The sequence below is a fragment of the Stegodyphus dumicola genome, chromosome 1 (assembly GCF_044657685.1).
Source record: "Stegodyphus dumicola isolate Sdum_Otavi_A_Nest chromosome 1, ASM4465768v1".
NCBI lineage: Eukaryota > Metazoa > Arthropoda > Arachnida > Araneae > Eresidae > Stegodyphus > Stegodyphus dumicola.
This window is the reverse complement of record NC_140768.1, coordinates 16,186,068-16,198,621: the sequence shown is the minus strand read 5'-3', so window position 1 is coordinate 16,198,621 and position 12,554 is coordinate 16,186,068. Positions and strand designations below refer to the sequence as shown.

At 37.5% G+C, this 12,554-nt stretch overlaps 1 protein-coding gene across 1 annotated transcript in view; it reads left to right on the top strand.

The window, feature by feature from the left end:
• Positions 1 to 12,554, top strand: part of LOC118196282 (uncharacterized) — a 30,924-nt gene that overhangs the window by 17,742 nt on the left and 628 nt on the right. The window contains exons 4-5 of the mRNA XM_035367706.2: positions 1,465 to 1,672; positions 3,449 to 3,776. Coding sequence (XP_035223597.2) covers positions 1,465 to 1,672; positions 3,449 to 3,776 — 536 coding nt within the window. The remainder of the gene's footprint in view (positions 1 to 1,464; positions 1,673 to 3,448; positions 3,777 to 12,554) is intronic.

Sequence of the window (12,554 nt, the reverse complement as noted above, 5' to 3'; positions counted from 1 at the left end):
TGGGAGAAATACCTTATACTTTTACTTCGTTAAAGGAATTAAAAATGAACAATTTTTGATTGAATGATTAGTTAGGAAAAGTGTTACAAAATTGAAAAATGATTTTTTTTTTAGTATGATATTTTTTTAACTACAACGGTTTCAATTTAATCAGTACTCCTTTACTTGGGAACCATTATCCATAGAGTATTAAAACTGGATCGCATGCACTGACTACCAATAAGTATTTGGACACCTATGCAAATGACGATATCTGCGGTCCTAAGGTACGTCACAGATTCCGCCGGTATATATCGTGTAGGAAACAGCATCGACTTTAGTCGCATGCAAGATGCCTCGCAGTTCGGAGCTCTCTGATTTCGAGAAAGGTATAATTATCGGCTGTCACAAATGTGACCGTTGCTTAAGGGACATATCTAGAGATCTGAAGTACCCAAAATCGACGGTGGCCTATGTGATTAAGAAGTGGAAAGTGAGCGGTGATTGTCGGAATGTGCCCCGAGTCGGCAGACCAACGAAACTGGGTGATAGAGACCGACGAGTGCTGTCCAGAGAAATTTGGAAGAACCGCACCCAACCGATGGCCCTCATTCGCGAGGAGTTTCAACAGGCATCCGGGAGTATTGTTTCAATGAATACCATCGGTAAGGAAGCACATCTGCTTGGTTTTCATGATCGTGCTTCTGCCCATAAGCCTTTGATCACAAAGTCCAACCGCGCTGCTCGGTTAATGTGGTGGAAAGCACATCTAAATCGGACCGTAGATCAGTGGAAACGGGTTCTTTGGAGTGACGAATCAAGGTTCAGCCTTTACCGTTCGGATGGCAGGATCTGGGTCTGGCGTCTACCTGGAGAACGTCTCCTGCCAGAATGCATTGTGCCAACAGTCAAGTTCGGCGGAGGTGGAATTGTGGTCTGGGGGTGTTTCTCCTGGTATGGGCTGTCACCCTTGGTCCCCATTCATGGTAAGCTCAACTCCGATTCCTACTGCACTATTTTGGATGACAATGTGCTTCCTACGTTGTGGCAGTTTTACGGGTTGGACCCCTGTTACTTTCAGGACGACAATGCTAGTTGTCATGTTTCGACGTTAACCAAGGCTTGGTATGGTGCCAATGGAGTTCATCGAATGGACTGGCCTGCCCAGAGTCCAGACCCGAACCCTATCGAGAACCCCTGGGACGAGTTGCATCGCGGAATTCAGGGGTGCACTACCCGTGCAAAATCGGTGAAGGAACTTCTATGTCTTCTCCAAGGCGAGTGGAAGAAAATACCACCAGCTGTCATACAAAGACTTGTGGAAAGTATGCCCCGGAGGGTCCACGCTGTAATTACCTCTCGTGGAGGCTCTACCAACTATTGATTTTGAATAAAGTTAGTTTTTCTTTTCTATCACAGGTGTCCAAATACTTATTGGTAGTCAGTGTATATTAAATAAATGAAAAATTTAACTTTATTTTGCAGATCGCCTCCATATGTATTACTGTCCTGAGCTTTGCGCTGAAGAAAGGGAATCATCATTTAAAAGAAATTGTTTAATTCCTCACAAAGAAATATTCAACCTCGGCCCTCCTATTACAGAAATTAAACATCAAAGTGAAAAAACGAAACAACCTTTGTCCAAATTTACCAGTTACTGGCTAGATTACATTCCGCACGCAGTCCTTCCCAGGTAATTAAATATTTCTTTTAGCTACAGTTATTTTAATTTTAAAGTGCTTTCCTATCGATCCTTGCTTCCACTTACAACTGCCTACCGGAATGAGGTTTTAGAATCGCGTTGAATTGCAATTTAATTGCTACGGATTGCAATTTAACGATGTTTTTCCGTGACATCTGTACGTAAGGACAGAAAAGAGGACTCTTTTCCCCAAAACGGGGGTTGCAAAAAGAATTTAAAATGGATTTAAAAGAGATATTTTTCGTGATATCTGTACTTACGTATGTATGTGTGCATTTATCTCGCATAACTCAAAAACAGGTAGCATCACAACTTTGAAATTTTTTATATAGAACTCCCATAACATGTAGTGGTGCACCTCCTTTATTGGTTGGAATCGGCTGCACCAAAAGTATATAAACATATATCCATTCTGTTACCTTTCTCCGTGAGCTATGTTTTTTTTTTATTCTTATAAATCGGTAAATTGTGCACCACTTTTTGTTAAAAAAAATGATTGAATTATATTGTTCTTATTTTCCGGTAAGGTTTTTATGCCTTTACGTAATCTGCCTGCAATTGTTGCAGAATTATCAACTATTTAAGCGTTGTTTAAGTGTAGCTAAGCCTAATTTTTTTTTGCTATAGCAGCCATATTTGTTTACATTTGAAACTTAACAGAATAGTAGAGTTAAGTCAGTTTCTGCACTTTCAGTGTCTTTTTGCTGAATAGGACCAAAAGTAATCTTCCAGTTTTGTGCACCGAAAAATGTGTCTTTTTACCGGCTGGCCGAACTGCTTATTTTTTAGTAGAAATTCTAATTTTAATTGTATTCTAATTTTTGGTGTTTTATGGTTTTTATATATTTTTCAATTTTTAATAAAGATGTTTTGAGGTTTTATGTGTTTTTTGCCTTGCCGCGAAGTGAGAACTGAATTAATTGAATGAAAAATACTGAATCGTCTGTGAAAAACTATTTCTTTTTTGTTTTGTTTGCTTAATTTCTTTTATACATCCTTATACCTTTATTATAGTATTTGAATGGAACAGGTGGCAACGATTAGATAATTCTTTAAATGATATAAATTTTGTGCATTCTGAATTATAATATTAACGAAATAAAATACTGTTACGTGAACCTAGCGCCAGAGTGTCGCTATGGTAAACAAATAGAGTGAATTTTAAAGAGTGCATTTATTTTATTGTGGTTTATGCGCTGTCGGCGAAGTAGATTTAATTCAATCCAATAAGATTAAATGAAATGCAAGAAAAAATACGTATAATTTAATATTCCGTACAAGGAAGTCGTTTGGTGTACACATCAGATTTTTTTTAATAATTGGATAAGAGTACTTCTTTTCAAACTGCGCAGAAATATGGCCTTCGATTCATTATTTATGTTTCAGCGACATTTTAAAGAAAAGAGTATTTTTAATGCTGTAGACCTGGGATGTCAAACATAGGCACCGGAAAGTCCGAATTTGATATTTGGAATTAGTTTTATTGTCTATTTCAGTTGTCTATTGTTTTGTCTATTGTTTTATTGTCTATTGTTTATATTATTATTTGCCGATATATTGGCTGGGCCGCAAAAATATTTGTTGTGGGCTGCATGCGGCCCGCGGGCCGCGAGTTTGACATCCTTGCTGTAGACGATATAACCTTATTCCAATTTGATGGCAGTTACTTCTGTATTTTAAAATTAATTAAAAATCAATTAATAACATGAAAATTTTTACAAAAATGTGTGAAGACCCTGTGGAGAAATATCCTGTATATTTTAACAGGCAGTCCCTCAGAAAAGAAGGAAATCACAGCTTCAGTGAGCAACCCATGTCCTCGGAAACCACTCATAGAAAGGAATTTGTGTGGCATCCTGAAATTCGGCAGCAGCTTGGAAGGAAGAAGGAGGACCAGCCGTCCAATATAAAAATGGGAGGCGACGGGCCAATGGAAACACAATCAAGCTCCATGATGGATTACAAAGACCCAGATGTAGGCAGACGAATGCCATTTAAAGTAGAAAGACCTGTTTTTAAGCGCCCCCAAACTAGAATGGAGACAGAAACAAGCACTGGCGCTTCCTACCCTCGGTGGAGAGTGTTACCGATTCAGGTAAATCACATGATTTCGTTTAGGTTTAGATGTCGTTTTAAATTCAAGTAAATACAGGGTGTTTATAAAGTCCCGGACCCATTTTGATGTTTAATAACTCATAAAATAATGACGATATAATCAAACTTATCGCATTTATTGATGGAATAATTTATATATTTTCCTTTTCAGGTTTGAATATCTTTGCTTTTATAAATATCGTCTGCGCGTGTGGTTAATTTCAGATAACTTCATTTTCCAGTCTAAATATCTGTACTTTTCTAAATATCGTCAGCTTATTAATTGCATTTTTCTCTCTTTTGTTTTTGGCATCTTTCTGGCATTAGTAATCGCCATAATGTGCGCATGTGGTGATCTGAAAACCCCCATGAATACCGTGAGGCACAAAGGAATTTCCCAAAGGTTAATGTGTGGTGTGGACTAATGCACGACCGAGTCACTGGGTCTTTCTTTTGTACAGAAAAGACGGTCTCATCTGTCGTATACTTAGACATGTTGAGAAAAATTCGTATTTCCACAACCAGAAGAGCTTCAGCCACATGTCTCTTTTGCAGCAAGATGCTGCACCACCTCATTGGGATACCATCGTTCGTAGTTCTTTGAATGACCATTTTACAGGAAGATGGATTGGGTGAGGAGGTCCAATTCCTTGGCCACCCAGATCACCTGATATAACGCCGCTGGACTTTTTTCTTTGGGGATTTGTTAAGGACAACGTTTACAGGAGGAGAGTGTCGAACATGGATGACCTAAAAGTCAGAATTACAACCGCAATAGCCTCTGTGGATGCCGACATACTTGCCGGTACCTGGTGTGAAATTGAATATCGACTTGATATTCTCCGTGCGACGAAGGGGGCACACGTGGAAGTTCATTGACAAGGGTCATGAAACTTTTTGAGTCTGTCTAACCATTTATGTTATTAATTTTAATCTATCTTTATTATTTTATGAGTTATTAAACATCATAATGGGTCCGGGACTTTATAAACACCCTGCATATAGCCTGTAAGCAACAACTGATCTCTGACTGATAGCAGTTGAGAATTCCTTATGATATATGTCAGGCGTCGAGAAACTTACGACACGCCGGTCACTGAGTGACCCATTTCATAATGTCAAGTGACCCATGTGAGTTCGGAAAATGAAGCATAATGTCTATTTATATAAAGAAGATGGTCTTCGCGTTTGTTCGTGATTAACTCAGTCACTACTATATAGCTATCGCCACTAAACTTTCTAAAATTCTTTTCTGGGTTCTGGGAAAGGCCCACGTTGACTTTTTCCTAATAATAATAATAATAATATTAATATCTAAAATCAGAGGTCGCAAAATTAACTCTGAAAACGTTAATTTTCGTCCTCATTTTTCCGAGTGGCAACAGTCTTGCACGTTGGAGATCAAAATCTGCTTTATTTCGAGAAGTGTTGCCACTGCTGGCGTTCAAATCGTAGAGTTTGTTAATAAAACATTTCTTAAGTTTTACAATGAAATAAAAATAGCATTGCCAAGCATTAAATACATTATTCCCGATTCTAAAAACTCATTTGAAGCCATTTTGACTGTTCCCGTCCTCGCATGACTTTAATCAGCAAACATATTAATTAAAAACTCTGAAAACACTCATTTTTTACACTCAATTTTCCGAGTGGCAACAGTATCGCGCGTTGGAGATAAAAATGCTTTTTTCAAAAAGTGTTACTACTGCTCGTTTTCTAATCGTAGATTTTGCTAATACAAAAATCAGTAAGTTTTATAAAATCTATACATGTAAAGGAGAATGCCTCTTCGTGTGTCTGTTTTTCTGTTCGCGTTATAGATTTCTGTTCAGTTATGATGAATTTTGTGCCCCATTTAATCGACTAAAATTGAATGTAGGTGAAATATTGGACGAAATTCGAGCTTTTACGACCATTTGGTTAGAAAGACGAAAATCAATTAAAAACTACGTGCCATTGTTGCTGATAAAATGAGAGAGGATTAGTTTATTTTACGATCGAAATTTTTTATATGGGTTCCATATCGCATCAGACTGAAAATTTTATGACTATAAATCGTATTAAGACACAATAACACGCCGAGCAATTACTAATTCAGAAGTCAAACAAGAAAAGTCAGCGTTATATTTTCAAAATTTTCACAGGACTAGTTTCGATGGTTTTACCGAACCATCATCCTCAGCAGCAAAACCGCAAATGAACCAAATAGGATATAATGATTAGATAAGATAAGAAAGCCTGGACAAGAATAAGCAAGTGGCGCCATCTGTTGATGAAACTAGAACTATAACATAATTCCTTCAAAGGCCGAAGGCAAAGATGGATTGGAATTAGGATCGTTAACTAGAACAGAAAGATTTTTTTGAATGTTAAATGCCTCTAAAAAATCCAGTTCTCCAACGGAAGATGCTTTTTGAATAATTTTGGCAGCAGAAAATTTTTCTTTAATTTTTCTAATTTACTTTTTTATACAAATTAGTTTGTCTACTTGACGTGTTATTCTTTGATTAGTTTGCAAAAGGGATCTTGTCTGACAGAATAAAAGATAATTCTTTCATATTATCATAACATTTATACGAAATAATATATCAGGGGATCTCTTGGCACATTGTCCTGTCAAAAAACTTGATTAACCTTTTATTCAAGTTCTTTAACCGAGTAATGTCTTAATTTTTTTCGACAAATAAATATTCAGTTTTCATTTGAATCAGTCTCTACAGAAAACTGCAAGACATGGAACTAGGAGAGCTATAATTCCAAAGTTTTGAATCATTTCTGCTGCCAAAATTATTCAAAACGCATCTTCCGTAGGAGAACTGGATTTTCTAGAGGCATTTCACAATCAAAAAAACTTTCTGTTCTAGTTAACGATCCTAATTAAAATCCATCTTTGCCTTCGGCCTTTAAAGGAATTATGTTATAGTTCTGATTTCATCAATAGATGGCGCCACTTGCCTATTCTTGTTCAGGCTTTCTTATCTTATCTAATCATTATATTCTATCTCGTTCATTTGCGGTTTTGCAGCTGAGGATGGTGGTTCGGTAAAACCATCGAAACTAGTCCTGTGAAAATTTTGAAAATATAACGCTGACTTTTGTTGTTTGACTTTGAATTATGAATCGTATTGTTTGCATGGTTATTAGAGAGGATTACAGCGGTATCTTTCTCTCTGTTGTTAGACGCATTACTCTGAAGCTAACTTAACTGGCATCGCGGTCTTCCGCTAGTACAAAAATAAATTATGAAACTTAAATTGGAAACGAGCACTTGAAGTATACGTAAGAAATTAAGAGATAAATAAATAATAACAATGATATTTTTGTTTGATTACAAAGTGGCGGTAACGAATATGCATTTTAAATTTTAAAACAAGAAATTTAAAAGTAACATAAATGATAGAAAGTCAGAAATAAAAGATATCTGAAGATTTCCTTACTAATGTCATTTCCTCAGCCAAACATAGACGTAGGTGCTACAATTTTAAGTAAACATAATTAAAAGGAAATATAATTCAACCGAAAGCTTGACAGGGGATCAGTTTCCTTTAAGTATGGACCTGAGAAATGAAGAGTTTTGTTCTAATTTAAACACTTGAGCAATTTCCAAGTTTTTCAGTTTGTTTTGATAATTTTTAGTACATTTCCGATCGACTGATAAAAGCAGTTATTTTAATATTTTTACATGTTTTACTTGCAAACCATTCTGAAAATCATTTCTTACTGATCGAACGACTAACTAGAGAGGCTCATTTTCAAATGATAAAACATTTAAAAACGCTGAGTTCGAGTTCGGACTCAAAAATTACTTTGCACTGACAAAAATGTTTTCTGGACGCGAAAAACGCACCAAATTATTCATGTGAATTAATTTCGTTTGTATTAGTTGTAGAGTCATTAGGTTATTTTAAAGCAGGAAAGATGAAAAATGAGCAATGCCCTCACCGAGACTCGAGCCACAGACCTCTCGAATACGCGCCGAGCGTGCTGACCATTACACCACGAAGGTATGCTAAGAAGGCGGCAGAAATGCTCCTTTTGAAGATACTTCCCCTTTTAAAGAGCGCCTGGGATACTCCAGTGTCTGGGGATTAGGGGACCCAGTCGCCAAATCCAGGTGGTGGAGAATCATCATCCACAACCTTTTTTTAGTTCGGGCGCCACTGTAGAGTCATTAGGTTATTTTAAAGTAGGAAAGATGAAAAATTATCAGTGCCTTCGCCGAGACTCGAACAACGGATCTCTCGAAAACGCGTCGAGCGTGCTATTACACCACGAAGGGGCCAGAAATATCTTATATAGTTAAACATAAATGCTGAGAATAATTGCGTACAAAAAATTTGTAAAATTTATATCGCTGGAAACCGAATATTCACCGTGAAAGTTATTATTAAAAATAAATTTTGAGCTATACGGCTTTACATATCATAAATCTGGTAGCTCTGCTTATAAACTTAAGTTTTGAAATATATTCTGTGCTTAATGAATCCCAAAATTTATATTGTAAGAAACAGAAAAGTCGCAGTACCTTTTAGTTTTAAAACTACGCTGCGAGTTCGAGTGCATCGTGCTGCGTAAAATGTTGGTCTAGGTCTAGTCAACATCTAATATTTCAGAAAATTCATGCTTCTTCCTGACAGGAAGTTAAGCTTGAAAGCAAACTTATTATTCATTAAGATGTTTATGTCTCACGGGGAAAATTTCTGGCACTAGCAGTGCCATCGCAGAATAAATCACAAACATTAATTATTTAAAACATAGTTACATATAACCGGAATTTAGTTTGTGGTTAGTTTTATGCCAAATTTCATTCTTCTTGCCATCCCAGAAAGTTTACTGCTGCAACTGAAATTTTGTGCATTTATACATACATTTCTTTGCAAGCATATTATCGGTTTTCTGTTAAATTTCGAAGCTGCAAAAAATATTCACATAAATCCTAGCCTTTGTATTTTGAACTGTAACTGATTCATTACATTATGTCCCGAGCGGATTTTTAACTGATTTTTAATATGATATGTTTTAGAAAAAAATGAATAAAAAATATTATTTATGTAAAAAAGCATTTGTTTTGTGTGCGAAAAGTATAAAATTTTATCTCAATTCCTTGATAAAAAAGTAAATATGGTTGAAGTTAATTAAATTAAAAATTGAAATAAAAGTTTTAAAAAAAATCATAAAATCTGAAAGCTTCAGATATTATATTACGCCCAAAGAGGCATTTTTTTTACGGGCGATTCAAAACGGGATTTGAAAAGTGATACAGGCTTTCGATGCAAAATACCGTTAGACACTGTAACGTCTTTGCGTTGTTACACTGCCAACATACACTGGTTTGCAAAAATTAAGGACGAGACTGTTTTTTCAATATAACTTTGTACAAAAGCTTTCCAAATGAACACATTTAATACCGTAAGATCCCCAATACGTAAGGACATAAGTAATGTAAGCAACACTTACTAAAAGAGAAATCAGAGGGATAAAAAAAAAGCTTTATTGAAAAAGTAGCATGAAGCGCAATGCGACTGAAGGCCGAAACATCCCTGTGATGGGTGTCCAGCAAGAAACATCCGATCTTTAATAGGGGATATGATCTCCCCTGACTGCTAGGGAGGTTTCACAGCGTCTGTCCATGCTGAGATTGAGGGTGTCAATGAGTTGTTGAGGCATTGCTGCCCATTCGTCTTGCAGCGCCAATCGAAGCTCCGGAATCGTTACTGGTGGTAAGGTACGAGCTGCCAAGCGTCTGTCTAGAAAATCCCATACATGCTCGATGGGATTGAGATCCGGAGATCGTGCCGGCCAATCCATACGTTCAATATCCTCACTCTCTAAGAGCTGTTCGGCAGCTACTGTGCGATGACATGGTGCTTTGTCGTCCATGAAAATGAACTGCGGACCCATAGCGCCTCTAAAAAGACGCACATATGGAAGAAGAATCTCGTTACAATAACGGGTCCCGTTGACTGAACTTGCGTCGAAGATGTGAAGGTCTGTACGACTACCAAGCATGATGCCTCCCCAAACGAGAACACCGCCACCTCCATACCTGTCCCTTTCAATGATGTTCGAAAGATGATTGCGGCTTCCCCGCTGTCTCCAGATGAGTATGCGATGAGAATCGCTACTCAGACTGAATCTGCTCTCATCTGTAAAGAGTACTCGTCCCCATTCATTGTCTCTCCAATTCCGGTGTTCCCGGCACCACAGAGAACGCCTTCTCCGATGGGCAGGCGTTAGAGGTACACACCGTACAGGGCGTCGTGCAAACAGACCACCACCATGCAGTCTTCTGGCCACGGTAAAACGCGTATCGGTCGTCCAGTCGCCTGTGTCGTGTGTCTAGCGATTTCTCCCGCTGTCTGCCGCCTGTTTCTTCTGGCCTGTAAGGCAATATACCGGTCATCTGCGGGTGTGGTTCCTCGTGGACGACCACTACTAAACCCCCCGGATAGCTGTTCCTGTAGTTTGAAATTGTCTCCAAAGTCGTGAAACGATGCTGTGAGCAATTCCGAACTCTGCAGCCACACTTGTCACACTGCGGCCTTCCTCCAACTTCCCAATGATTCGACCTCGGGTAAAAGCATCCAGATGTCGTCTAACAGATTGATTATTCGCCATTTCTCGCTGAGGCAGCAACTCGGTGTGATTTTAACTGCTATACGGCGTGCAATCTTTTTGCCAGAAATACTGATCTTACACCGACAACATGCTTTATACTACTCAGACACTCCCCCATTACGTCTACCTGCATATCTGCGCAGGTGCTACCGTATATTACCTTACTTAATCTCCTCATTGTCTTTCTGTCCGCTCTGCCTCTTCGTTCAGCTGATATGCTAATTTTTCGACTTCGTCCTTAATTTTTGCACACCAGTGTAATACTAATAAGAAATCTAAGGAAACCTCACGCTTAGTTAACACTTTCAGCATTATGGACGAAAAATTCCGTTCAGAAGGGTGGCCATTACACATAACAATTTCTGCCGGCTTTTAATACATTTCATTTCGGGTTGGTTGTGTATTCGAAGAAAAGAAATTAAAGTACAAATTGAGAGAGTCGTTTTATTAATTATAATCAAGAACATCCATTTATTCATGGGCATCGCAGTCTACAAGTCTTCTGATGCACTCAGTCCTACTAACCTTTTTTTTTTTTTTTTTTTTTCTTTTTCGCTTTATTATTAAACATAATTTCCTTCGCATTTACACCATACACATACGTAATTCAACAGCAAAATTACAAAAATTTTAAAAATGGCATAGCAGTGTATGTTTAGAATTTCTGATGCAGTGTTACATTTTTCTGATTTTTTTTCCAGTCTTCTCTCAGTTTATAATAGCAGCTCTCAACACTCCTTTTTATTGTCTTTTTACTATTATGTAGTGACATTAGGATTTTTGGAAGCAGGCAATATGAAAAATGAGCAATCGTCTTCACCGGGAATCGAACCACGGATCTCTGAAATACCGGCTTAGCGTGCTGACCACTACACCACGAAGACACGCTAGGAAGCCGGGAGAAATACCTTATATACTCCTACTTTTAAAGGGCGACTGGTTTTTTTTTAGGGGATCCAATCGTCAAATCCTGCGTGAGGAGAATCATCATCCAATATCCTTTTAGTTCGGGCGCCACTGTAGAGACATTAGGTAAATTGGAAGCAGGAGTCATAAAAAAATTAGCAACGCCTTCGCCGGGTATCGAACCACGGACCTCTGAAACACCGGCGCAGTGTGCTGACCACTACACCACGAAGGCACGCTAAGAAGGTGGGAGGAATACTTATAATTAACGTTTTGAGTGTTTACTTTATTTATTAACACATTTATTTAACATCACATTCTTGGTATAGTTACGCCACATAAAATTCGGTTCAACAGCAAAATCACAAAACGTTTAAAAACAGCATATCTTAAGAATTTCCAGAAGAGAGTTTGGGGCGCAGGAGATAAAAATGTTTTATATCGTGCAGCGTTGCCCTTGCCCACTCTGAAATCATTGAGTTCGTTGATAAAAAATTCGTTAAATTTTACAAAATATGAATTAGATAGTAAAAAAAATCGAAATTCAAAATTCGAGCTTCCAAGTGCCCACGTTCGGGTGCAGGACTAGGTTATTCAAAAATTTCCTGCTCTAGGTACCGTTGTTTTTTTCACAATGCGAGAAACATACATACATTCACGCAGATTCTTTATTTATTCATACTTAATTTCTTTAAATATAATACAAAGTCTAATTCAGAAGTCAAACAACAAAAATCAGCGTTATATTTTCAAAATTTTTACAGGACTAGTGTCGATGGTTTTACCGAACCACCATCCTCAGCTGCAAAACCGCAAATGAACGAGATAGGAAATAATGATTAGATAAGATAAAAAAGCCTGGACAAGAGTAAGCAAGTGGCGCCATCTGTTGGTGAAACCAGAACTAAAACATAATTTCTTTAAAGGCCGAAGGCAAAGATGGATTGAATTAGGATCGTTAACTAGAACAGAAAGATTTTTTTTAATGTGAAATGCCTCTAGAAAATCCAGTTCTCCAATGGAAGATGCTTTTTGAATAATTTTGGCAGCAGAAAAATTGAAAGTGTGATTTTCGGACGAACAATGTTGAGCAATAGAAGCAAAGTGTTAATATTTCGTGGCAACAAACTGAAAAGGGATACTCCGTGTTTAGTGATTCAGCATACAATGCCGTTCCGAGAGTAATACCCCATTAGGGACTAACGACTCTTCAGGACTAACAACTTAATGTTAATTATATCATATTATTTTAAAT